Source organism: Phyllostomus discolor, chromosome 8 (assembly GCF_004126475.2).
Source record: "Phyllostomus discolor isolate MPI-MPIP mPhyDis1 chromosome 8, mPhyDis1.pri.v3, whole genome shotgun sequence".
Classification (NCBI taxonomy): Eukaryota; Metazoa; Chordata; class Mammalia; order Chiroptera; family Phyllostomidae; genus Phyllostomus; species Phyllostomus discolor.
In genome coordinates, this window is record NC_040910.2 from 104,559,108 (window position 1) to 104,581,741 (window position 22,634).

Genomic DNA, 22,634 nt, shown 5'->3' on the forward strand with positions numbered 1-22,634 from the left:
ATAAAGTCGACGCCCCGGAGCTTCTTTCCCATTCCCCCACTTTTAGGAAGCCTCGCTAATAGTCTAACTTCAGCAGCCCCTATTTCCGGCCTCGGGGGGGGGGGGGGGGCGGGGGGGCGGGCGCTGTAAGGCTTAGGGGCGGAGACTAAAGCGAAGGGGCGGGGCTTACTTCCCACGCACGTCCCTGTTCGCACTCAGGGGCGGACTCAGCGGCGGAAGTGGCGCCGCCGTAAGATCCCCTTCCGCTCAGAGGCGCTGCCGGAGCAGCGGAGCAGACTGCGGCTGGGGCAGAAGATTCCGGCCCCTGGGTGACATGCAGCAGGTGGGTCCAGCAGAGGTCACCGGGCCCGGGTAGTGCTACGAGGGTAGTCTTGCTAGCGGACCCCGCCTTCTCGGCCGGTGTCCGTTCTTGGTTCCGTCCGACCCTTCCCACACCCACCGCGTCCCAGGTTCCGCCCCCTTCCTCTGCTCCGCCTCTCTCTGTCACGCGCGGAGTAGGGGGTTTCTGACTTTCCGTGGCCTGCCCACCCGGGAGGGCGTCCTGAGTCGCCTTCTTGAGCCTGCATGTTCACTGTGAGGGGAGAAGCGAAGGGGACGATACCTGGGTATTAAGGGGCAGGAGTTCCTAATGAGGAGGAAAATAACGCGTTTCGGTAGGTCTGTGTCTCATTGACATCCTGTCCCCCTCAACTTCCTTTGGAATGACTTCCTAATTGACGTAAAAAGGGCCCTTTAAAGAAGTTCTTAAAGGTGCATAACACCAGCGACACTCATTCCTAACTGAAATAATTGACACTTGCCCTCCTCCCATTTGGGGGGGGGGGTTCCTTCGCGTCAGCTTCTCCTTATTTTCTTTCTACTGATCTAACAGAAGTATTGTTTCACATTTTATTCTGCTCCAGCCCCTCACTCTGTACACTGATTCTGGATGGTCTCATCTATTCCCTGGGCTTCAGCTTTACACCATTTAAATGCCCAAAATGCGTCCAGCTCTACAACTTAAGCGCAGCCCCTCCCTGGAGCTCCAGCCTTGGCTGTCCGGCTACCTACCAACTGGACAGCTCCACTTCCGCTGGCGCTCTCCACGTTTGCACTTGAATGGGTCTTCTCTCCTGCAGACTCATTCTGTCCTTGCCACGCCCCATCCCAGAGAAAAACCTGGGCATTATCTTAGAGTTTCTTTTCTCCCTCAATCCCCACATCGAAAGGGAGACCTAGTCCGGCTAACTTCCTTCTTTTCTATCACCAACACCTTTGTTGATGTGTTTCTCACCAGACAATTGCAGATGCTTCCTGCAACTTCTGGTCCTGGCTGCCTGCACTCAGTCTCCAAACTGTAACTCTTGGGATCCTTTTAAAACTCAAGTCTCATAGTGTCGCTGCCTTGCTTAAAACTCTTTGATGGCTTTCCATTACCTGTGGGAGAGGCTGAGTTCGAGCTCAGTTTACAGAGCTCTCTCTGATCCGAGGCTCCCGTGGGTGCCCTGAGGGGCAGGCCTATGGCCCCGCAGGAAGCACTTGCCCGCGCTTTGCTATTTTGTTTCTGTACCTTTGCACGCACCAGCCGCTCTACCCAGAAAGGCCCTTCTCTTCTTATCTGCCAGGCTACCTTCCACTTGTCCTTCACAGTGCTCTGTTCAGGTAGCACCGGCTCTGGATCACCTTTCCCCCAACCCCCAAGGCTAACTGTTGCTCTCCTGTGTCCCTGCGGCACCGTGTCCATGATAACACAGTGGTTGACAAGGCAGACTCCTGAATCAGGCTTTCTGGGCTCTCACACTGCTGTGTGACCTTGATGAAGTCAGCGCCTCAGATTTTTAATTCTTAAAACAAAGATAGTCATGTGCTACCTTATAGAATTATTGTAAGGATTAAGTGAAATAATGTATATGTAGGGCTTAAAACAGTGAGCACAGGAGTGCTCAGTAAATAAATGTTATTTCTCCTTGTCCATATGAGAACAATATAGAACAGTGGTTATAACTTTTCATTTCATGAGCTGATGTGGTTTACTTATTCTGTCCCGGAGCCTTAAAGCCTGGCTTTTTGTCAGCAAGTAAAATGCTGTGGTGGAGGGCACCGGCTTCAGGATCTGGATTTACTGAGTGAGAATTTAAGAGTGAAAAAGAGCCCAGGCTGGTGTGGATTGAGTGCTGGCCTGTGAGCCAAAGGGTCGCTGGTTTGATTCCCAGTCAGGGCATATGCCTGGGTTGCAGGCCAGGTCCCCAGTTGGGGGCGCGTAGAGGTAACCACACATTGATGTTTCTCTCTCTCCCTCCCTCCCTTACCCTCTCTCTCTCAAGAAAAAAAAAAAAAGAGTGAAAAAGACCCAGACCCGATGTCTGCTCAGTAAGTGAATTTGGGAATGGATAAATGTTACATGACAAGCATTAATTCTAGAGAACTCTGGGCACCCAAGGCAAAGAAAAGCCGAGGATGGCTTCCCAGAACTGCTGACAATTAATGAGGGGCCTTAGTGCAAGAGGATGAGTTTGCCAGAGGGAGGTGGGAACTGGTGGACTTAGAGAATGGAGAGCTAGATTCTCGGAACTGAGCTCTTGTTGTGGGAAGGGGCCTGAGGTGGGCAGGAGGGCAGAGGCAGCCTCCTCTGCTAAGATTGGGGATTCCTTTCCTCACTTGGCCATGAGGAAGTGCCCCTTGGCTTAGGACCCTGCGGGGACCATGGCCTGGGGTGGTCCAGAGGCCTGGGACCAGGTGTTCAGGGGCAGGCCCCATTGGGTGGGGTCAGCCTGTGGACTGAGTGTGTGTAGAGGTGGGGCGTTTGCTCATGCTGTTTTGCCTGTCTGGAATGCTCATCCTCCTTCCTCCAGGGACAGATGCTCAGAATCTTCAAGGCCTAAGTCAGATGGCTCCTCCTCTGCGAGGCTTTCCCAACCTCATATACTCCAGCCTGGGTCAGACGCTCCTTTCTCTGGGAGCCCACAGTCCTTTTTGTTCGCCCCTCACTGACAGCATCGGTAGCACTGTGTACTGTTTATCTGTCAGCCTCCCTTACTAGACTGGGAGCTACAGAGTGTCGCCGGGGACTAGCCCAGTGTTTGGCCCATTGTAGACTCTAGCATATGTGTGCTGCATTGAACTGGGCTCTCTTCTAGGGGAGGAAGTCACATGAGGGGGGACCCAAAGAAAAACAGGAATTATCTTCTGGAGGGCAGGCCCCTTGTAGTATAGGCTTCCTCCACTAGCTAAGTGTTCTAGGAACTCATCTGTATCAGTGTACCAGCTGGCGTTGTTGTGAGAGGCTGCGCTCGACTTCAGTGAATTTTTTAAAATACTCTTTCAGTGCATTTGCCATTTCATAATGGGTGATTTATGAGCGCACCTGCCCACACTGCGCTGAGTGTTCAGTTTTTACCAAAAACGGCATGACCCCGGTGCCTTACCCTCCTTATTCACCCGATCTCAGCCCGAGCAACTTTTTATTTTCTTTCCCTGGATGAAAAAAAGTCCTTAAAGGGAAGTGTTTTGCTGATGTGGAAGAAATTAAAAAATAAGAACAACAGCAGAAGCACTAAAAGGCATCAAAATCAACGAGTTTAAAAACTGTCTTGAGCAGTGGGAAAAATATCTCAATAAGTGTTTTATATCAAATGGAGAGTACTTTGAAGGTGACTGAAGTTTAAACATGTAAGAATATATACACAATTTTTTATAAATAAGTTCTGTTTGTGGAGATCCCCCCTCATAAGAGTGATAAATGGTATCGGAAAAAATACAATAAACAAAAATTTAAAAATAGAAATAAATTGAGCTCCCACACATCTAGACTTGTGCAGCTGAAACCAAAAATCCTGTACATTTGACAGCTTGTACTTGTTCGTTCCCCTGAATGGCAGAGATTATTGGCTCCATTTTACAGATGAGGAAGCTGAGATTTGACAGGTAAGGTTAAAGTCACTTAGCATCAACTTCAGAGTTGTCTCCTGACTGCAGGTCCATAGCTGTGTCCTGAAACTGCCTCAGAGTCCTAGCCCCCAAGGGCCAGCTGCCACATCACTGGGATAAGGGACAAGGAGACCACCCCGTCTGACCAATCATATTTCCCAGTTGTGAACTTTTTCTGGCTGGGAAGTGGCTGATCCTGGCTTTTGTCCCGTCGGGGCTGGTGCTGGGAGGAATCTGAGCTGAACCACCCCCCAACACTTCAGGGGACTTTCCCTTGAGTGGGCCGAGATCTTTCCAGGAAGATGGCTGGCCGATTTCAGGCTGACCTTGAGAACCTGATTTCATCAGCCCCAGTTTCACCCAGCAGCACGAAGGGGTGGGGGAAGGGGTGGGGCGGGGCCTGACTCACCAGCCCCTGAGTAGGCCGGGGTCACGAAGTCACTGAGCTGGGGGCATCCTGATGTTTCACAGGGCCTGGCGTGTGGAGCGGGTGGGAGGGCTGAGTGGACCTCAGTTGGTTGGGGCTTTTCAGTGAACTGTACTGTCAGAACCCCCTGGGGCTGGCGAGGGGAGGGTGTCCTGATGAATGTAGTTTCTGTTTTGGCTTGACTCTTCTCTGTCCATTTCCCCAAAAGGGAAGGAGAAACGGAGCCTGGCTTCGGTTTCGAAGTCTCATTTGTCACTGCTGCCATGTCCTCTCTTTGAATTCTTCCTTGTCTGGGAAACTTCCCGAACCCTCTGTGGGCAGGGCAGAGTAGGGCCAGTCAGCCGAGTGTGGCAAGGCTGATGGCGTGGGCCGTCGAGCCCGGAATTACAGGAGAACCTTGTATGTGCGTCCTAGGTCAGCTGCCCAAGACCGGAGCCCACCCTCCCATCCAGCAGCCCGGATGGTGCACTCAGTTTGGGCCAAGTGCCGTGTACCGGGCATGCTTGGCCTAGGGCCCTGCCTCTGCTACCTTACCCGTAGCCCCTAATAGTAGTAATAGCTGCTGTTGATTAGGTGTGGGCATTTTGTGTGTTATCTAATCCTTTTAATAGCTCTGTGAAGTGGGTACTGTACTGTCCCCATTGTGTAGATGAGATGACCGAGGTTCAGAGAGTGATTTGGTCAGGGGCACACAGCCTGCTAAGGAATGGCCTTGGGTCTTTGATTTGTGTCCTTTCCCCTGCTCCAGCGTGGGCATTATGGGTCCGTAGACCAGTAGACTTCCTGGAAGTCTTCCCTTACATGGCCAGGCAGTGTGACCTGGGCCTCAGGGGCTGGCGGAGAGATGACTCGGAGCCGGAGCACCGAGATCTGGGGGCGGGGAAGCCTGGAGGGCAGGGGAAAACATTGCCCAGGGGGCGACATCGACATCGGAACTGTTCTCTTCCGTCAGAATTATTCCCCAGGGGGAGGAGGTTGGTCCTGAATGGGGGTGGGGGAGGGGGAGGATAGAGGTGCAGAAGGAAGACCAGCCATGCAGTGTTGTGGGAGCAGTCAGTGGTCAGGGACGTACTGGGGGAGGGGTACTACCCCCCCAGCAAGAGAGGAGTACTGGGGTCTTGCTGAATCCTTCCTCCTTGACCTTTGCTCTCCAAGGAGTCTAACTCACCTCCACTCCTCTCCTTGCAAGTCCAGGCTCCGAGAAGGGGAGGGGAACGGCCACCCTGCCAACTGGTGGAGGGCAGGGCAAGACGCCATCAGGGGGCAGAACCCAGCTCCAGGTGAGGTGGTCTGGACCTGGCAGGGTGTGCGTGTGCCCCGGTAGGGAAGGGGGTAAGCGATCCCCAGCACATTTCCTGAAAACCCGCTGTGAGCCTGGGGCCGTCCTAGGTGGTGGGCACTCGGCGGTGGGCAGAGCCCTGGGAGTCCCCGCTCTCGTGAGGTCTGCATCCCGGTGGGAGAAGACAGGCAGTAAGCACAGACTGCCAGTCGCACGTGTCTGGGTGGTACGTGCTGCGGAGAGAGAGTGAGCAGGGTCAGTGGGTGAAGGGTGGGGCTGAATAGGGAGTCCGGGGAAGGCCTCTCCAAGGGGACATTTACAGAGACCAGAATGGGGGGAGGAAACTTTGCAGGGTCCTAGGGGAGGAGCTCCAGACAGAGGGCAGTAGATACAAGGTCCCCGGGGGCGGGGGGCATGCTTGATGTGTCCAAGGAACCAAGATGGACTCGTGTGGCTGCAGCAGAAGGATCAAGGATAAGAGGGGCTTGGAGGCCAGGGCGGGTCCTTTGGCCTTCACCCTGGGTGAGCTGGAAGCCGTTGGAGGTTTGGGGCATTGGGGAGGTGTGGTCTGCCTTTTCCCAGATTTCTCTGGTTGCCTTGTTCAGAGCAGACCTAGGACAGGGGCAGGAGGTAGGAAGCGGTGGCAGGCGAGAGATGAAGGCCTTAGGTGGGGTGCGGTGGTGGTTGTGGTAAGCAGGGGGCAGGCGCTGGCTGGACTGTGAAAGAAGAGCCAACGGGATTTGCTGACGGTTTGGGTGTGGAACACAGGACCCCGGGCTCTTCACAGGCCCGGGCTGGGTTGCTGTTAACCTCTTTGGGGTCTTTGAACACCCACTCCCTGGCCAGCACATGCTCTGGAGGCAGCAGCTACATTTGGGTTTGGGGGCCGCAGTCCAGCCCACAGGGAAGCCTTCGTACTGCTGGGGTCAGCTCTGCCCCATCCTGGCTGGAGGGTGGGCAGGCCCCTCCTCGTCTCCACAGCCCCTGGTCAGGGGTGTGACGAGTAAAGCAGAGGGTGTCTGCGGGCCGTGGGCCTGCCGGGACCGATGGTGTGCAGGCCTGTCCTGTCCGCTCTCTGCCCTGTGCCCTCCCTGAACCAGCTCCCGTTCAGGCTGGCCAGCGGCAGGACCCGGCCTCGGCCGACCTCTCCCACACCCAGAACCTCTGCCCGTTTGTGGATTTGCTGTTAACCGAGGCGCACACAGGGGCAGCCGGACCCAGAAAGCTCCAGCCCTGGCCTGAAGTCGTCGCTCAGAGAGCCCGAGACTGTGTCCTCCTCCTGAGAACAGGCAGGGGTGTCGTGCCAGCTGCCCCTTACTCGGCGGTCACCCCAGGTCAGGGACTGTTCTCGGCCATTGCGTTTAGGCCACCGGTCCTTCTAACACCTGTAAGGAGTAAGTGCAGTTGTCACCCCCAGTCTACAGGGGAGAAAACTGAGGCACAAGAAACTCAGTCGCTAGTAGGAGGGGAGTCCAGGGTTTGAACCTTCTGTCCTGGAGTCTAGTTATTTATCGGCCTCACTGATTCCTCCTATTTGTGCGGAGTTAGGGACCCCACGAGGAAGCCCCCGAGGCACTTTGGGGATGCAGAGCAGGGAGGTGTCAGGGGCCTGTGTGCACTGTCCCCTTGGCCCCAGGAGAAGGTTTGAAGAAGCCGTACTGCCCCAGTGTGGGTTGTTTCTGGACAGAGGGGACCGAGATGAGACGTGTCCCCTACCCAGGGCCACAGAGCACAGCTCTGAGGCCGAAGGGGCTGGGAGTTGCGCACTGGGGCACTGGGGCCCAGCCCTTCAGAGGAGGCCGGGGGTGCGAAGGGTGAGGGGACCCAGAGGTGGCAGCGGTGCGTGTGTGTTGACCGCTCACGCTAGTGCCAGGCACGGTTCTGTGCATTTCCTGCGCGTGGCTGTCTCCTCCGATGCCCAGACAGCCCGGGATGGAGACAGGTGTCCCCAGCTTCCTGATGCAGCTTCTGAGGCTCGCGCAGTGAGTAAGAGGCATTGTTCGAATTGTTGACCTTGGCCGGGAAACACTGGCCAGGAGCTACAGGAAACTGGGTGTCAAGCTCTGGAGCAATGACTAGAGCTTTTAGCCTGGGGTGTGACTGAGGCCTGGCAAGGACCCCTTCTGTCCCCCTGCCACGTAAGAACCGTGGAAGCCGGGACCTGGGGGGTGGGCGGGAGCTGGGAACTACAGTGGGGCCAGGCACTGGTGGTCACGGATCAGTCCTGGCGCTCTTCCTCAGAGCCTGTGCGGGGCGCCGGGACAGTCCCTGATGTCCTGCCCCCACCCGCCACATGGGGATTCACCTTTGCCTCCTGGGCTGTCTTGGCTCTTTAAAAAAAAAAAAAGATTTTATTCATTTTTAGAGAGAGGGGAAGAAAAGGGGAGAAACACCAATGTGTGGTTGCCTCCCATGCGCCCCGTACTGGGGGCCTGGCCTGGCCCACAACCCAGGCATGTGCCCTGACTGGGAATCAAACTGGCGACTCTGGTTCACAGCCCATGCTCAAGCCACTGAGCTACACCAGTGTCTTGGCCCTTTTTATACAGAGGCGAGGGAGCCTGGCCTGAAGGCACAGAGAGCTTGTGCTGGGTCACCCACAGCTGAATTGTAGAGCTCAGGTTTTACCTTTTGGGGTGATTTTCTCAAACGTCACTATAGTGTAACAAGCACCCCCCCCCCCCAAAATACACTTAATGTCCCTCTTACCTAAATGGCCTTGCCAGCTACATGTTCCGTCTCCAAGCACCTGCCATTATAGATGTCAGCCCTGGGAGGGAGCGATTGTTGTTGCCTTTGTATTGGGGTAAAATAAACATCCGCTCTTTTAACCATCTTGAAATGTACAGTTCTCTGGCATTAAGTACAGCAGATCCTCAAATAAACATTGTAGTTCAATATCGTCTCATTGTAACGTGGCCGTAGGAACTTAACTCTTGTTTGTATCGGTTAGCCTGTGGTAAAGTTAGTGTCAATATGCTCAGTTTCGCTTAAAGCATGGAACCTGTCAAGGATGCTAAGTGGGGTCTTACCGTATTTTGTTGTTGCCTTTTAAATTTTATTATTATTTATTTATTTTTAAGATTTTATTTTTTAATTTTTTAGAGAGGGTAAGGGAGGGAAAGAAACATCAACGTGTGGCTGTCTCTCGTGCGCCCCCTACTGGGGACCTGGCCTGCAACCCAGGCGTGTGCCCTGACTGGGAATTGAACCAGTGACCCTTTGATTCTCAGGCTGGCACTCATCCACTGAGCCACACCGGCCAAGGCAATTGGTGCATTTATTTAATGCGACTGTAGAAACCACGTCTCAGAGTGGTTTCTTGCCCCAGATCACACAGCTAGTTAAGGGCTGACTGAGATGTGAACCCTGATTTCAGAGTCTAGTTCTCGTTCCCCGGTAGCAGCTGCCTGCTGTTGTGACTCATGGACCCCACCCACAGCTCCTGCCGCCGCCGCTGGCGGTACTTCAGGTTCCTGGGGGCTGGGAGAGGGTGTCCGGCCCTTTGCTTAGCTTCCCGCTGTTCCCAGACCCAACCTGCCTCTGACTCCCCACTCCTCTTCCCCTTTCGGCCTGGGATGATAAAACCTCCCGTTTCTCTCCTGCCTCCCTCCTTCCTGCTCTCCCTAAGCCTTAGCAGCTTAGCTCCTGCAAACACGTCAAGTGTCAAGTCTGCCCCAGCCCAGGTGGACTGCTTCACGCCACACGTGCCGGCCCCCTCCCAACACCTCGGAAGGCACCTGGCAGGGGCCGGTGGTGCAGGCAGTGGGCGGGAGGGAGGTGTGCCCTCGGGGGCCGGGTGGCAGCCCTGCTGTCTCCAGCCTCACAGCACAGCACTCAGGCCTGCCCACCCTTCGTCAGGAGGCTGGGCGGGGTGGCACGGGCCTCCCCTTGCTGGTCTGCTTGCGCCGCCACCGCCCCCCCCGCCCCGCCCCTGGGGGCCGGGGACCAGGGAACAAGTGCTCCCGGAACTGCTCAGGGCGGTTCCAGGCCAAAACGTCTTTCGCCTCTTAGGGCTTTCACGTCTTAGACCGGCAGGTGGTCTGAGGGAGCTCAGAGGCCTTTTGGAGTCCTCCAGTGAGCAGAGTGAGCGCCTGAGGAGGCGCCCAGGGGTGGCCCCAGCCCCGGTGTTTACGGAAAGTCTGACCGGCCCGGTGGGGCTCTCCGTGACCACCTGAAGGGGCAGGACCCGTACGGTCCTGTGTTCATCTGGTTTATGTAGTGGGGTTACAAGTAAGGTTTTCTTTTCTTTCCTTTTTTTTTTTTAGTTTGTCTGTCTTAAAAAAATCGGGTTTTAAAAAACCACTGACTTTTTTCCTTGGTGAGAAGGACTTGCCCCCAGTTACCCAAGATGAGCAGCTGCCCGGAGCCTGGGGCTCATTCTACCGCCAGCTCAGCTCTCGCTCTGTTGGACTCCGAGCTGCTCTCTTGGGGGAAGGAGATGCAGAAGCCCCTCCGCCGCCGACTGCGGCCGGCCGCCCCCACCCCGGCGTTTGGCTCCCACGCGCCCGGTGTCTGTGGCTCGGCTCTGGGGCTTCCCAACACCTCTGCTCTCTGCCCCTGTCTGTGTCTGTCGCTTCGTCGGGGATGTCTGGGTGTGTGAGTGTCAGTGCTGTCGCCACTCTGAGTGTGTTTCACACCCAAGCTGCTGCCACCCAAGTCCTGTGCCCGGAGAGAGGGAGAGAGCCAGTGGGAAAGACAGACAGACAGACAGGGGGGCAGACCGGGAGGAGGGAAGCCAGAGAGCCCCGCAGCGAGACGGGAGTGGCGGGGAGAGACAGGGGGAGGGCGGACGGAGGAGAGGAACACACTGGGGAAGGGGACATGGGCGACAAAGACACAGTGAGAAGACAGAAGGGTGGTTTGCAGTAAAAGACAGGGAAGGGGAGAGATGGGGACAGGTCTGGCGGAAGACAAGAGGGCCATTACAGACCAGGAAATGTCACCTGCCCTTGAGCCGCTGCCCTGTCACTGTGAGCGATGTGCTGAGCCTGCCGCCTGGCACTGGGTCCAGCTGATGGATGGGGGGGGTCCCGTTGCCAGCGGCCTGTCACATCCCTCCTCTGCCGGCCTCCTTGGGGGCTGGGCTCGGCTTTCCTTCAGCGCCCTCCAGACGAGCTGGTGGCGGCGGGGACCCTGGGAGCATGGCCCTGGGGGGGCAGCCTTGGACCAGCACCCATGAGGAGGAGTGTCCCTGGGGCCTGCGCAGAGGCAGAGGCTGGGCGGGCTGGCTTGCTGGCCCCAAACTAGGGGTTTGTGTTGGACCTGGTGGATGGAAGGGCCTGTGGTAGGTCGTAGACGCCGCAAGGTTTAGAGGAAGCAACAAATCAGGGGGAGACTGGTTGGATCCTGCCTTCCCAGGGTCAGGGACACACATCGAGGGCTCCTCTTCTACCGGCCCCCAAGTCTGCCCCTGGTGCTGGCTGGTGAGAAGACTCAGGCCCCGCCACACTGAGTCCGCTCCTCTCTGGCTCCGGACTGAGCCTTCCCCGCCCACAAGACAGGGCCTCTTAGGGGCCTTGCAGCAAATGGGTGCAGCCAAGATCTTAGGCCTGGGGGCCCCGGGGCTGTGCCCCAAGGACGGGGTGTCCTGGGCCGCTTTGGTCTCGGGCATTCATGAGAATTTTAGCTTCATAGTTGCTCAGGCAGTTAAATCCGTACACCTCTCTGAGCCTCGGCGGTTGTACCTGTAGAATAGGAAGAACCATGCTGCCCTGTGTGGGCGTGAGTCAAGGCCACGGCCACAGCGTCCTGTGGGCAGTGGAGCTCTGGGCCAGCCTTGGGTTGCGGCTGGTTCTTTCTCTCTTTAGGGTGTGTCCTGGTCCTCTCTGCTGCGTGGCACGCTGCTGAGGGCCAGGAGACCCCCTGGATCATCCATTTATTCAGTAATCAATTATTAAGCACTTACCTAGGAGCCAGGCATTGTGCTAGGCCCTGGGAGACAGCAGCGCCCAAGTCAGGTACGGGAGCTTGCAGACCAGTAAATAAGGTCATTTCAGCCCACTGAAGAATGTATATACATGACACTGAGACTGGGGACCCGGGGGCGGGAGGCTCTGAGGAGAGGGCTTTTTTAAAAATTTATTTTAGAGAGAGGAGGGAAGGGCGAGAGAGACAGAGAAGAACTTATATTTGTCCCACTTTTTTTTTTTTAAGATTTTATTTATTTATTTTTAGGGAGGGAGAGAGAGAGAAAGAGAGAGAGAGAGAAACATCAATGTGCGGTTGCTGGGGGTTATGGCCTGCAACCCAGGCATGTGCCCTGGCTGGGAATCGAACCTTTGTCCCACTTCTGTATGCATTCCTTGGCTGCTGCTTGTAGGTGCCCTGACCAGGGATGGAACCTGCGACCTTGGCGTATGGGATGAAGCTCTAACCAACTGAGCTACCCCGTCAGGGCAGGAGGGCTTTTCAGTGGTTATTCGGAAGGGCTGGGAAGAACGGTCCACGCAGCAGCAGCAGCTGCAGGAGGGAAGACCTAGGTCCAAGCCCCCGAGGCAGGACCAGGCTGCTGCATTAAGGGACCTGAAAGAAGGCCGGGGTGGCCGTGGCAGTGAGGCGGGGAGGCCTCCTGAAATGAGCACGGCAGAGCCGCCCCCCCAGGGCCTGGACCGCAAGGGCCTGGGAGGTGGGCACTGTCATTCTAGGACTGGCGGCAGCCTCAGGACAGCTGTCAGCGGGGAACACTTGCTCTGGCGGGTGTGTGGAGCAGAGGCCATCATCGCGGGGTGAGAGAGGGAGGCCACCAGGGGACGCCCACCAGGAGCACGTTGGAGTGTCCAGTTGAGGGACAGGGCGGTTGGGCCTCGGGAGGGGTGGTGGGAGTGGGGCTGGAGGGAAGGGCCCAGGATGTCCTCCCTCTGCATCCACTGTCCCCACTGTCCCCGCTGTCCCAGCGCAGGGTACTGAGAGACTGTGCTCCAGGAAGTCCCTCCCAGTTGCCGTGGATCGGGCGTGGGGGGGCAGGGTGGCTACTGGAGGGAATGGGGCTTTGTGCTGGGAAAACAAAGAACAGAGCTGGGGGCCGGCGGGAGGCTGTTGACAGGGGCAGAGGCCGAAGCGCAGGGCTGGGCTTGGCAGGAGCGGGCTGCGCATCCAGGCACCAGGGAGGACCCCAGGGCCCCCCAGACTGGGCTTTGCGGGGGGTGGTGAGGGAGGAAGATGGTGAGAGGGACGCTCAAGCCCTGCAGCCGGGCAGCGGGGCCGCTGGAGGAAACTGGGGCTGTGGGGCTGGAAGAGGGTGTGTGGTGGACGTGTTTGGGAGCGAATGGGGTCTCTGGGGGCCGTGTGTGGAGGAGCGAGGGGGGTTACCTGGACCTTTAGGACCCTCACATGTTCCAGGTGACCCGGCCACCCCGCCTCTGCCCCCAGCTGTGCCGCTGAGGCCCCACCCCCACCCCCACCCCGCCTTGAGGTGGGGGCCCACCAGGATGAACAAGGTGTCCAGGGACCTGGCCGGTGACTTGGAGCGCAGTCTGCCGGCCGTGGCCTCCCTCAGCTCCTCGCTGTCACACAAGCAGAGCCTCTCGTCGCACTTCCTCCTGCCGCCTCCCGAGAAGCGCCAGGCCATCTCCGATGTCCGCCGCACCTTCTGCCTCTTTGTCACCTTCGACCTGCTCTTCATCTCCCTGCTCTGGATCATTGAGCTGAACGTGAGTGGGCTCAGGGGAGGCGGAAGCCCAAACGGTCCTGGGGGAGACACCTGGGCCTCGGTCACTCCCTCTGCCGTGTGGGGGGGTAGCGTGAGGCCGGGGCGGAGCAGCTCAGAGGGGCTGAGCCGTTTGTCTCGGGTCTCAGCAAGCGTGGAGGCGGGCTTCGAACCCACTTCCCGCTCCAGAGTTTACACTTGATTTCCGCAAAAGGAGGAGAGACCCCAAGCAGCTCTGGTGGAACTGTTGAAATCTTCGTCTTCTTTCTGCCCTACTTTGCTCTCTGGTTTCATTCATTCATTCAGCCAACATTTTTCGAACCACTACCGTGTCCCAGGTACTGTGCTAAAAGCAGAGGGTACAGTGGGGAGTGCACCAGTGGTGAAACTTCCAGCTCTCAGTGGCTCCCAGCGCTCCCTGCCCATCTCAGACACTGCTCCAGTGGCTGCGCCCCTCCCAGTACGGCCTGAGGGTCTGGTGAGACATGACCCAGCAGCCTGGAGACGGAGCTGCCTCTCGGGGCAGGGCCGGCAGCCTCTCCCGTACAGCGCCTGGCCAGCCGGTGGTAGGGCCCGATCTCTGGGCACCGCCAGGGCAGAGTGGGGCCTGGCCCCAGAGGCAGGGGCTGCGGGAGCAGGGCGTCCACACTCGGTGCCGTCCCAGCCCCCTCTCTGCATCAGCTGTGCCCTCGGCCAGGGACCCAGCCTTTCTGAGCCTCCCTTCATCTTCCTTCTATAATACGGGCCAGCGTTCTGGACGGCAGATGCCGTCCTCCAGATCTCAAGCTCGGGTGACAGGGAAACGACAACTTTGTTGAAAGAAGTGAGGCAGTTAGAGAAGGGGCGGGCCTGGGGGTGAAGAGGTCGGTCTGATTCTGGACCTGCTGAGCTGGAGGGCAGCGAGGGTTCTGCGGGTGACTGTCTTTTGTGCACAGTGATGAGTCGGCACCTTCCGCCAGGTAGAGCCACAGCCACAGGGGACTTTGGGGACCATCTGAGGGGACCCAGCGAGGTTTGGAGCAGTGCAGAGAGCTTCCAAGGTCTCAGCACTCTTCCTTGCGAGGGTCCTGGCCGGCGTCAAGGGAAGCGCCGACTCTCACCACCGTGGTTCATTCAGTGCGTGTTTTCTCGCCAGAAGAGAGCTGAAAATATTTTGATAATTTTATTTTTGAAATTATCTGGCTGTATTGGCTGTGATAACTCAGCAGTCACCGTGCATGTTTGGGAATTCTTGCAAAGGGAGAAAACCTAACCTCCAAATTGTTTTTAGATGTAATGAAAAATTTCAGAATGTTGGATTTAGCAGGTAGTGAGTGGAGTTAATGTCATGTTTCACTTGGTAGACACTTCAAGTTGTATCAACGTTCAATTTTTGTAGCTTTATTTCCGTAGTTCGGAGCCCGCATGGTTTTAGTTCTCTGACAGCCTGGGCGTGGCCCAGTGGCTGCAAGGGCCCCCTCGGGTTGCCAGGCCTCGCTGCCCAGCACTGGCGGTGGGGGGACTGGACTCCGGCTGTCCCGAGTCCCGGTGCAGGCCCTGCAGGCGGGTGCTGGACGGAGGGCGAGTGCTCTACAAAGAGAAGGTGGAGGAGAGCCGTCAGGGACAGTGACTGGTAGAGGAGGGGGAGGTGCGCCTGGGTGGGGTGGGGTGTCAGGCCAGGGCGGGGAGCATTGAACTTTGTGGGGCTCAGGATGGTCTTCAGGCTGAGGCATGTGGGTGGGACGCGCAGGGGGTTCCAGCATCTGTGGTGGGGGCGGGGCGGCTCAGGGGAAGCTTCCAGACTCCGGACTCCCTGTCTCAGCAGCAGAAGCACCAGGAAGCTTTGTGACGACTCCCGGTGCTCAGCTTGCCCTAAGACTCCGACTCAGTGGCCTGAACATCTGTATCTTTAACCAGCCTCCCCCGCCCCACCCCGCCCCAGTATCTGCCAGAGATTAGAAGCCCCGGTCTGGGTGGTCGTGAAGGGTCTTCCCCCTCAGGCTGCCGCCTTGCTGTCGGCCCCCACCCAGGCACCCTCCCTACCTGGCCAGGGTCTCGGGGTCCCACTGAAGGTGCGTGGGTGGCTCGGGCAGGGACAGGCCATGAAGAGCCTGCCCGCTCCCCACGCCGTCCTCTCCAGCAGCGTGATGGATTTTGCCCATTAAGCACAAACCTAATCAATTGATTTGCCACCTGGGGCTCCGTCTGACACCACTGCCTGCCCCCGGCCCCCATCGCCCCAGATGGCCGGTTGGGAAGATGGAGCACTGAAGTGTGGGAGGAGATGAGATTATGTGAGGCAGGCTCTCAGCACCCTGTCTGCCAGCCCTACCTGCTGGCGTAGGGCCCAGTCCCTCCCCTGCCTGGCCCAGAGGCCCTGCCAGCGTGACCCTGCCCACGGTCATCGGTATCGGAGCCCCGCTTGCCCGGGCTGCTCGGACCCCGGGAGGGATGGTGTTGGTGCTGGGGTCCCAGGCCTCTGGCTGAACACCCCTGGTGCTCCGAGACCCCCTTTGGGTGGTGGCTTAGCGCCTACAGCCTCTCCGCCAGGCCCCACCCTGCCCCTGCGTGCCCCGGGGTTACGAGAAGCAGGCAGCCCAGGGACCGGGCTCTGCCTGTAGAGCTGTTCGTATCCTCCCTCCCCTCCCAGACGAACACAGGTATTCAGAAGAACCTGGAGCAGGAGATCATCCACTACAACTTCAAAACTTCCTTCTTTGACATCTTTGTGAGTGACCGCGGGGTCCTGGGAGCAGAGGGAGCAGCACGTGACTGTGGCCACACTCTGCTTTCTGCAGCACTTGTGGCCCCACCTGGTCGGGGACACCTGGCCCCCGTCCTCCGGGAGCCCTCAGTCTTGAAAAAGGCTCCTGTGTGAGCTCCCACCAGCAGAGGGCCCCCAGTGGGAGGGGAAGACAAAGCCTGGGTCCAAGGTGGTGACAGGCAAACCACCCCCAGAGAAACACTGACCTGGCTGTCCTCTGGCAGGGCGAGCGCACCCACGGGGAGGGGGAGGGGGGCCTTCAGCAGGGTTGGGGGCGTTGGCTTGCCTGTGACGGCCTGCCCACCGCCCCCAGGCCCTGGCCTTCTTCCGCTTCTCTGGGCTGCTCCTGGGCTACGCGGTGCTGCGGCTCCGGCACTGGTGGGTGATTGCGGTAAGACGCCACGCGCCCGGCAGCCCGGGGCCCTGGCGGGGCTGGTGCCAGGGGTCGGCTGGAGGAGGATTCACTCCCCAGCTTCTGTTTTCCCTCTCTCCTTCCTCCCTTCCCCTGGGCAGGTCACCACGCTGGTGTCCAGTGCCTTCCTCATTGTCAAGGTCATCCTCTCTGAGGTCAGTAACTGCTCATGGTCTGGGTGGTCTGGTGGACATCTGGCCTGAGGGATGGGCTTCTCCTAAGAAGGGACCATTTCTCCGATTTGGGGTGTCTGGGTTGGGGTGAGAGGCGTCCTGTCCTGTGATGTTCCAAGGAGTCATCTTCGCTCGCTCCTCCCACGTGCCCATCTGCAACCCCAAGAACAGCACGTTCTCCCTCCAGCCTAACCCCGGTTCATGCCGCTGCAGAACTCACTGACGCCTCTCAGAGGCCTGTGCCGCAGGGGCAGGGGGTCCTCACGCTGCTAGTACCTACCAGCGCGGGGTACATGCCAGAGTTGGTAGCGCCAGCAGGGGCTCTGCTCTAGTTTGGGGTGCCCCCGCCATGCAGCTCAGCCCCCCCTCTCCACAGCTGCTCAACAAAGGGGCGTTTGGCTACCTGCTGCCCATAGTCTCCTTCGTCCTCGCCTGGCTGGAGACCTGGTTCCTTGACTTCAAAGTGCTGCCCCAGGAGGCCGAGGAGGAGCGATGTGAGTGCGAGGGGCGGGGGGGGGGGGGGCAGTGAGGCCCGCCCAGCCCGAAGAGAGGAGGGTCTCAGGCATGGGAGCCCTCCTGCTGGCCTGAGTAGCCTCCGGGGGCCTGAGAGGGAGCCCAGGGCAGGGGGCCGCGGGCGGCCCGACTGTCCTCGGTCTGGAGCGACGGCTGCCCGTGTCTGCTCCCCCAGGGTACCTCGCTGCCCAGGCTGCTGTCGCCCAGGGGCCCCTCCTCTTCTCTGGAGCTCTGTCCGAGGGCCAGTTCTATTCACCCCCAGAATCCTTCGCAGGTGAGGGCTGGTGTTTGGGGGAAGTTCCTTCAGGGAGGGGCTCTGCGAGGAGTGGGGTGGGCTGGGTCTGCTCTCTCTGTTCCTTCCGTGGTCGCCCTCTCCCGCACACGCTTCTCTCCCCACATCCTGCGTTGGTGTCGGACCCCAGGACCTCCCCACATTCCCCCCCCCACCTCTTCCCGCTGTCACCTGTGTGTGTTCTCTGCAGGGTCTGACAACGAATCAGATGAGGAACTGGTCGGGAGGAAGAGCTTCTCTGCCCAGGTACTTGGCTGCCCGCTCCCACCCTACCTTTGGAGCGGGCGCCCCAGAGGTGGGCCAGGGTGGGCGGGGGCTTCCCAGCAGAGGGTGGACCCCAGCAGCTGGAGTGCCGGTCAGTGCCGTTCTGAGTGTCAGCCCCCCGGCTGCCAGGCCCACTGGCCTGCCTCTGGCCGGGGAACCTGTGCGGAGTAGTCACAGCCGCAGCCCCTGGCCCCAGAGCCCCTTGGGGCCTGACCCGGTCAGGCTCCGGCGAGAGCTGTGCAGTGTCTAGAGAACGGCCGGCCGGGAACAAAGGCCCCCACTGACCCCTCTGCCTCCACCCCCGGCCAGGAGCGGGAGTACATCCGCCAGGGGAAGGAGGCCACGGCTGTGGTGGACCAGATCTTGGCCCAGGAGGAGAACTGGAAATTCGAGAAGAATAACGTAAGAAACCTCTCTCTCACCTGACCCACCCACGTGTGCTGGGAGTTTTCACTCCCTTGTCTGAGGCCAGAGAAATAAGCCAGAGGATTACAGGGGTGGGAACCATATCCCTGCCCCCGGAGAGGGGGCTGGGCCCTGGGGCTGGCCTCTCCGCAGGAGGTCAGGCTGGACTGCATGTTTCCACTGCCCCTCCTCCTTGCTCCCCCGCCCCCCACTGACCCCCCTCCCCTCAGCTCCCCGCTGCTCCGCTTCTGAGGCTCTGCTTTGAAGGGAGAGCCAGGCATCTACCCTGTGTTTGGTGTTTTGTTTCATCAAGATCAAAACAACATTATCTAAAAGGATGGCAGAGAGCTTGGAAAACGGAGGGGAAGCACTCCCGCCCCTTTCTCTGGCCAGTTGCTCTGGCAGCCCTTGTCGGCCTGGAGACACGGCCCTCCGTGGTTGTAGCCACAGCTGTGCCTCGGTCTTTGAACTTGATAGCAAAAGCCGTTCTCTCCTGGTTGTTGGACGTTCGTCAGAACCAATATTTTCTAACAGCTGCTCAGATATCCCCAGACTGCATCATTCTTCTGCCTGGAGCTATCCAAAAGCCCAAAGTACCTGTCACCCACTCCCGAGCCACCAGCCCATGCCCCGTGGCCTCCCCGCTCTGCCCACCTCCCTGCCACCCCTCTGTTCCTCCCGCAGGAATACGGGGACACTGTGTACACCATTGAGATTCCCTTTCACGGCAAGACGTTCATCCTGAAGGTGGGTGAGGGGATCGGGTGTTCTGGGGTGTCCTGGAGCCTCCTGCCCCGTCTGGGACCTGACAGAGGGGCTGAGCGGGCCTCTGGCAGATTCTCCCCACCGAGAGGGACGGGCTGCGGCCCGAGCGCAGCCGGCCCCACCCAGCGCCCCGCCTGCCCTGCCCCAGGCCTTCCTGCCGTGCCCTGCGGAGCTGGTGTACCAGGAGGTGATCCTGCAGCCCGAGAGGATGGTGCTGTGGAACAAGACGGTGACCGCCTGCCAGGTGAGCCCAGCCAGGAGGAGGCCCGGCCATCGCTCGGAACAGAGGCCAAGGGACATGGCAGGTCGGGGCAGCGATGCCCCAGCGTGACCAGTTACCCCAGGGGACCTGAGTCACGGCACTGAATTCTTCTGTGCCTCAGGCTCCCCATCTGTAAAATGGGTGACGGCACCAGTGTCCCCCAGAGGGGTGGGGAAAGTGGACAGGGCGCCCGGCCCGGGCCCTGTGAGTGGGAGTGGCTGTTAGTAAAGAGACCTGAGCACGGTGCAGGCTGGGCTGGGGGGTTCCCGGGGGCTCGGCTCTCCCGGGGTGGGCTGCGCTCACGTCTGCCCCCACGGCCCGCAGATCCTGCATCGAGTGGAAGACAACACCCTCGTTTCCTATGACGTGTCCGCAGGGGCTGCGGGTGGTGTGGTCTCCCCGCGGTGAGTAGCGCCACGCCCCTTCTCTCAGGCAGGCCTCCTGCCCCCAGTCTGGGGCCTGGCACCCCCCGGACCTAACCCTCCCCCCTCCCAGGGACTTCGTGAATGTCCGGCGCATCGAGCGACGCAAAGACAAATACCTGTCATCGGGCATCGCCACCACGCACTGTGCCAAGCCCCCAACACACAAATACGTCAGGTGAGCCTGGCCTTGCCCAGGGTCATCCCGCCGGCCCCTCCCCAGGTGGCGCTGAGGACAGGGCAGGGCACAGTGTGTGCAGCTGAGGACTTCTCCTGCTGAGGCCGCCTTCCCGTCCCCTGTCCCACTGGGCTTTGCCCTTCCCAACCCCTAATCCTGCTAATCGGCTGCTCTGTGTGCTGGAGACGGGGACTAATGTCTGGACCCACGCCACCCACGCTGGGGGCAGCCCCAGGGGTGGACGGGGGGTAGAGCCAGCCCCCATGACCTGATCCGGGGACTTGAGTCCCTGTTCCCCTCAGCACCCCCCCCCCCTCGCTACCTCGCCTTTCTCCGGGAGCGTCGGAACGTCCTGCCAGAGGAAGAGGAACTGCATTCCTCCTGCTGCCTTTTCCAGGCGCCCTGCCGCTCTCCATCTGCCTAATCCTAGGCTCCAGGGCCGCGGGCGGCCTCCTCCCAGATACCCCACCCTTTCCCTTCCTTCCTGGGGTTTGCACAGAGCACTAGTCCTTGGGTATCAGGCTGGGGTTCTGGTCTCGGCACCGCCAGCCTTGCTGGCTGACAGGCGAGCTCATTTCCTCTCCAGGTGCCAGCTTCCTTATCTACGGAGTGGGCTTCAGAATGCTCAGTGAAGCTGTGGGCAGTTACATGAGTCAGGGTGTGAACCACACAGCCTCCTGAAACCTCCCGGGAGGTCGCCCCCTCCTGGCGGCCAGCAGCACTGCACTGCCCCCTGAGTTGGGCAGGGAGGACAAGTGCCTGCCTGGCCCGGCCCCTCAAGGCTAGAGTTGGCCTAGACTCTCTGGACTGAGGAGTTGAGGGCCGGAGGGTGGTGAGCCCCCTGGGTGTGTGTGCGCTTGAGCCTCCCGTGGGGATGGGGGTGGGGACTCGGACTGCAGCCTCTGGCATGCCTGCCCCGGCCGGCTCAGGCAGAGGGGCAGTTGCCGGACCAGCAGCTCCCTTCTCTCTTCCGCCCCTGTCCACGATGGGCCGGGAGTGGAGGGGGCGAGTCCAGCTCCAGGGTCACCCCAGGGGCGCCTCTCTCTCCGTAGGGGAGAGAACGGTCCTGGGGGCTTCGTTGTGCTCAAGTCCGCCAGTAACCCCCGCGTCTGCACCTTCATCTGGGTCCTTAATACAGATCTCAAGGTGAGGGTGCCGAGGCTGCAGGGCAGGCTGGGGGGGGGGGGGCGGAGCTCTGCTGAGTGATGTTGGGGGCCCCTACCCCGTTCAGAGCCTCCCCTACACTCCAGCTCCTTTCTCGCCCTCAAATTTGGGGCAGGATCCACATGGTCTTGGTGCCCGCAGTTACTGGAGGGCTTGTGCCTCTCCGTTCGTGCCTCTGACCCCCGAGGCCCTGCGGAGGGGCGGCTGGCTGCCAGCCTCTCCCCTCCCGGGTCTGCTTGTGTGGCTGATGCCAAGGCCTGGGCACAGCGTGTTCCTCCTGCCAAAGGCGAGGGGAGAGGGCGGCCCGGGCTGCGCTCCAGGGCCGCACCTGCACTCTGGCCCAGCGCACTCCCTCCAGGTGCCCGCTGTTGACCGAGGAGCCCCTGCCGACCGCAAGCCCTCCTGGAGCTAATTCCCGCCTCCCCCAGGGCCGCCTGCCCCGGTACCTCATCCACCAGAGCCTTGCGGCCACCATGTTCGAGTTCGCCTTCCACCTTCGGCAGCGCGTCGGAGAAATGGGAGCCCGGGCGTGACCGTGCCCCCTCGCCACCCTGCGGGCCAGGGTTCTGGCACCACAGCCTCCAGAGCCAGCGGAGGGCCCGGGGGCCGCCCCCAGAGGACCCGGCCTCCCGCAGCATGAGGAAGAAGCTGCCCCTGACGGCAGCCCCCTGGCCGCAGGCTGCCAGGCTGCACTGTGCCCAGCGCGGCGGCCCTGAGCAGGCCGTGGGCTCTGCCGCTGGGGCAGGTGGGGTCCACCCCGCCTTGTGCGCGTGGCGTCCCTGCCTCCTGGGAGAGGAGATCCGCTGTCCCCTGCGGAGCCAGGGGCAGGGGCTGGAACGGGAGCCTCAGACTTGATGGGGGAGGGCCGGGCCCTGGGCAGGACGGAGGCCAAGATAACCTGTCACCCGTGTTCAGGTGTGGGAGCCCCTTCGTCTGCCTGCTCACCTGTCACGGTTGTCGGGGATTATTTAAAGGGTCTGGGACCATTTTCCACATGGACCTGTGGGGAGCGGGCGGCAGGTGGGCACGGTGGATGCTGGCAGTGAACCTCTGCCTCTCCCAGCTTCTCTCCCTCCCTCGGGGCCTCCTTGGGCACTTTTGTAATTTGAGCCAATGAATAACATGAACTCAGAAAAAAAACAGCCCCCCAAGCCTGGCCTCTTAAGGGAAGGGGCAGGGAGCGAGCCTGGCACAGGTGGGGCAGGAGTGAGCCACTGCCCACTTCTGAGGCCAGACACCTGGCCTGTCCTCACACCCTGGAGCCAGTGGGGACTCGGGTCCTGCCCCCACCCCCCTTCCGACACACACACACACACACACACACTTACTTTCCTGAGTGGTTTCCCCCAGGCAGACGGCTGGTTAGAGAGAAATGCTCCACTCCCCCTGCCTGGCTTCCTGCGAGGGAGGCCAGGTTGGGGTCTCCGGGCCAGGATTTGGGAGGAGGTAGGAGAGACCCAGTAGAGGCCACATCAGGCCTGGGCTGTTTCTGGGGTGCCAGGTCTGACCAGGGGCCCGGAGGTGGGGTGTTGGCTTCCTGCTCACTGAAGCGTCCCGAGGATCCCTGCCCCACTCACAGCCCCTCTGCCCTGCCGCACTCACTAGGGGCAGCGTGGAGCGGGGCGAGGCCAGGGCTCCCGAGGAGCCGGCCTGCCTGGGGTACGGGGGGGTGCCTCCTGGTCCTGGCTGGCATGTGACCCTGGGCAAATCCGTACCTCAGCCCCCTTTTCCTCATTTTTTCCTGAAAATGGGACTCATCATGTCGCAGGGCTATTGCGAGA

General features: G+C 59.9%; 1 protein-coding gene across 5 annotated transcripts; it reads left to right on the forward strand.

The window, feature by feature from the left end:
• Positions 1–175: 175 nt before the first annotated feature.
• On the forward strand, positions 176–21,987 carry STARD3 (StAR related lipid transfer domain containing 3). Of its 5 annotated transcripts, none has more exons than XM_028519964.2 (15): positions 177–322; positions 12,984–13,264; positions 15,890–15,967; positions 16,317–16,394; positions 16,517–16,570; positions 16,965–17,082; positions 17,277–17,375; positions 17,584–17,639; positions 17,967–18,059; positions 18,747–18,809; positions 18,976–19,071; positions 19,414–19,493; positions 19,585–19,689; positions 20,742–20,835; positions 21,282–21,987. In XM_028519964.2, the coding sequence occupies exons 2-15, from the start codon at positions 13,043–13,045 to the stop codon at positions 21,384–21,386; spliced, it is 1,341 nt and encodes a 446-aa protein (XP_028375765.1). In that variant the 5' UTR covers positions 177–322; positions 12,984–13,042; the 3' UTR covers positions 21,387–21,987. The 5 variants fall into 5 exon arrangements, with proteins under 5 accessions (XP_035890318.1, XP_028375765.1, XP_028375764.1 ...); XM_028519963.2 differs by having other exon boundaries at positions 202–322; positions 12,954–13,264; XM_036034426.1 differs by lacking the exon at positions 177–322 and adding an exon at positions 5,590–5,613.
• Positions 21,988–22,634: the final 647 nt, after the last annotated feature.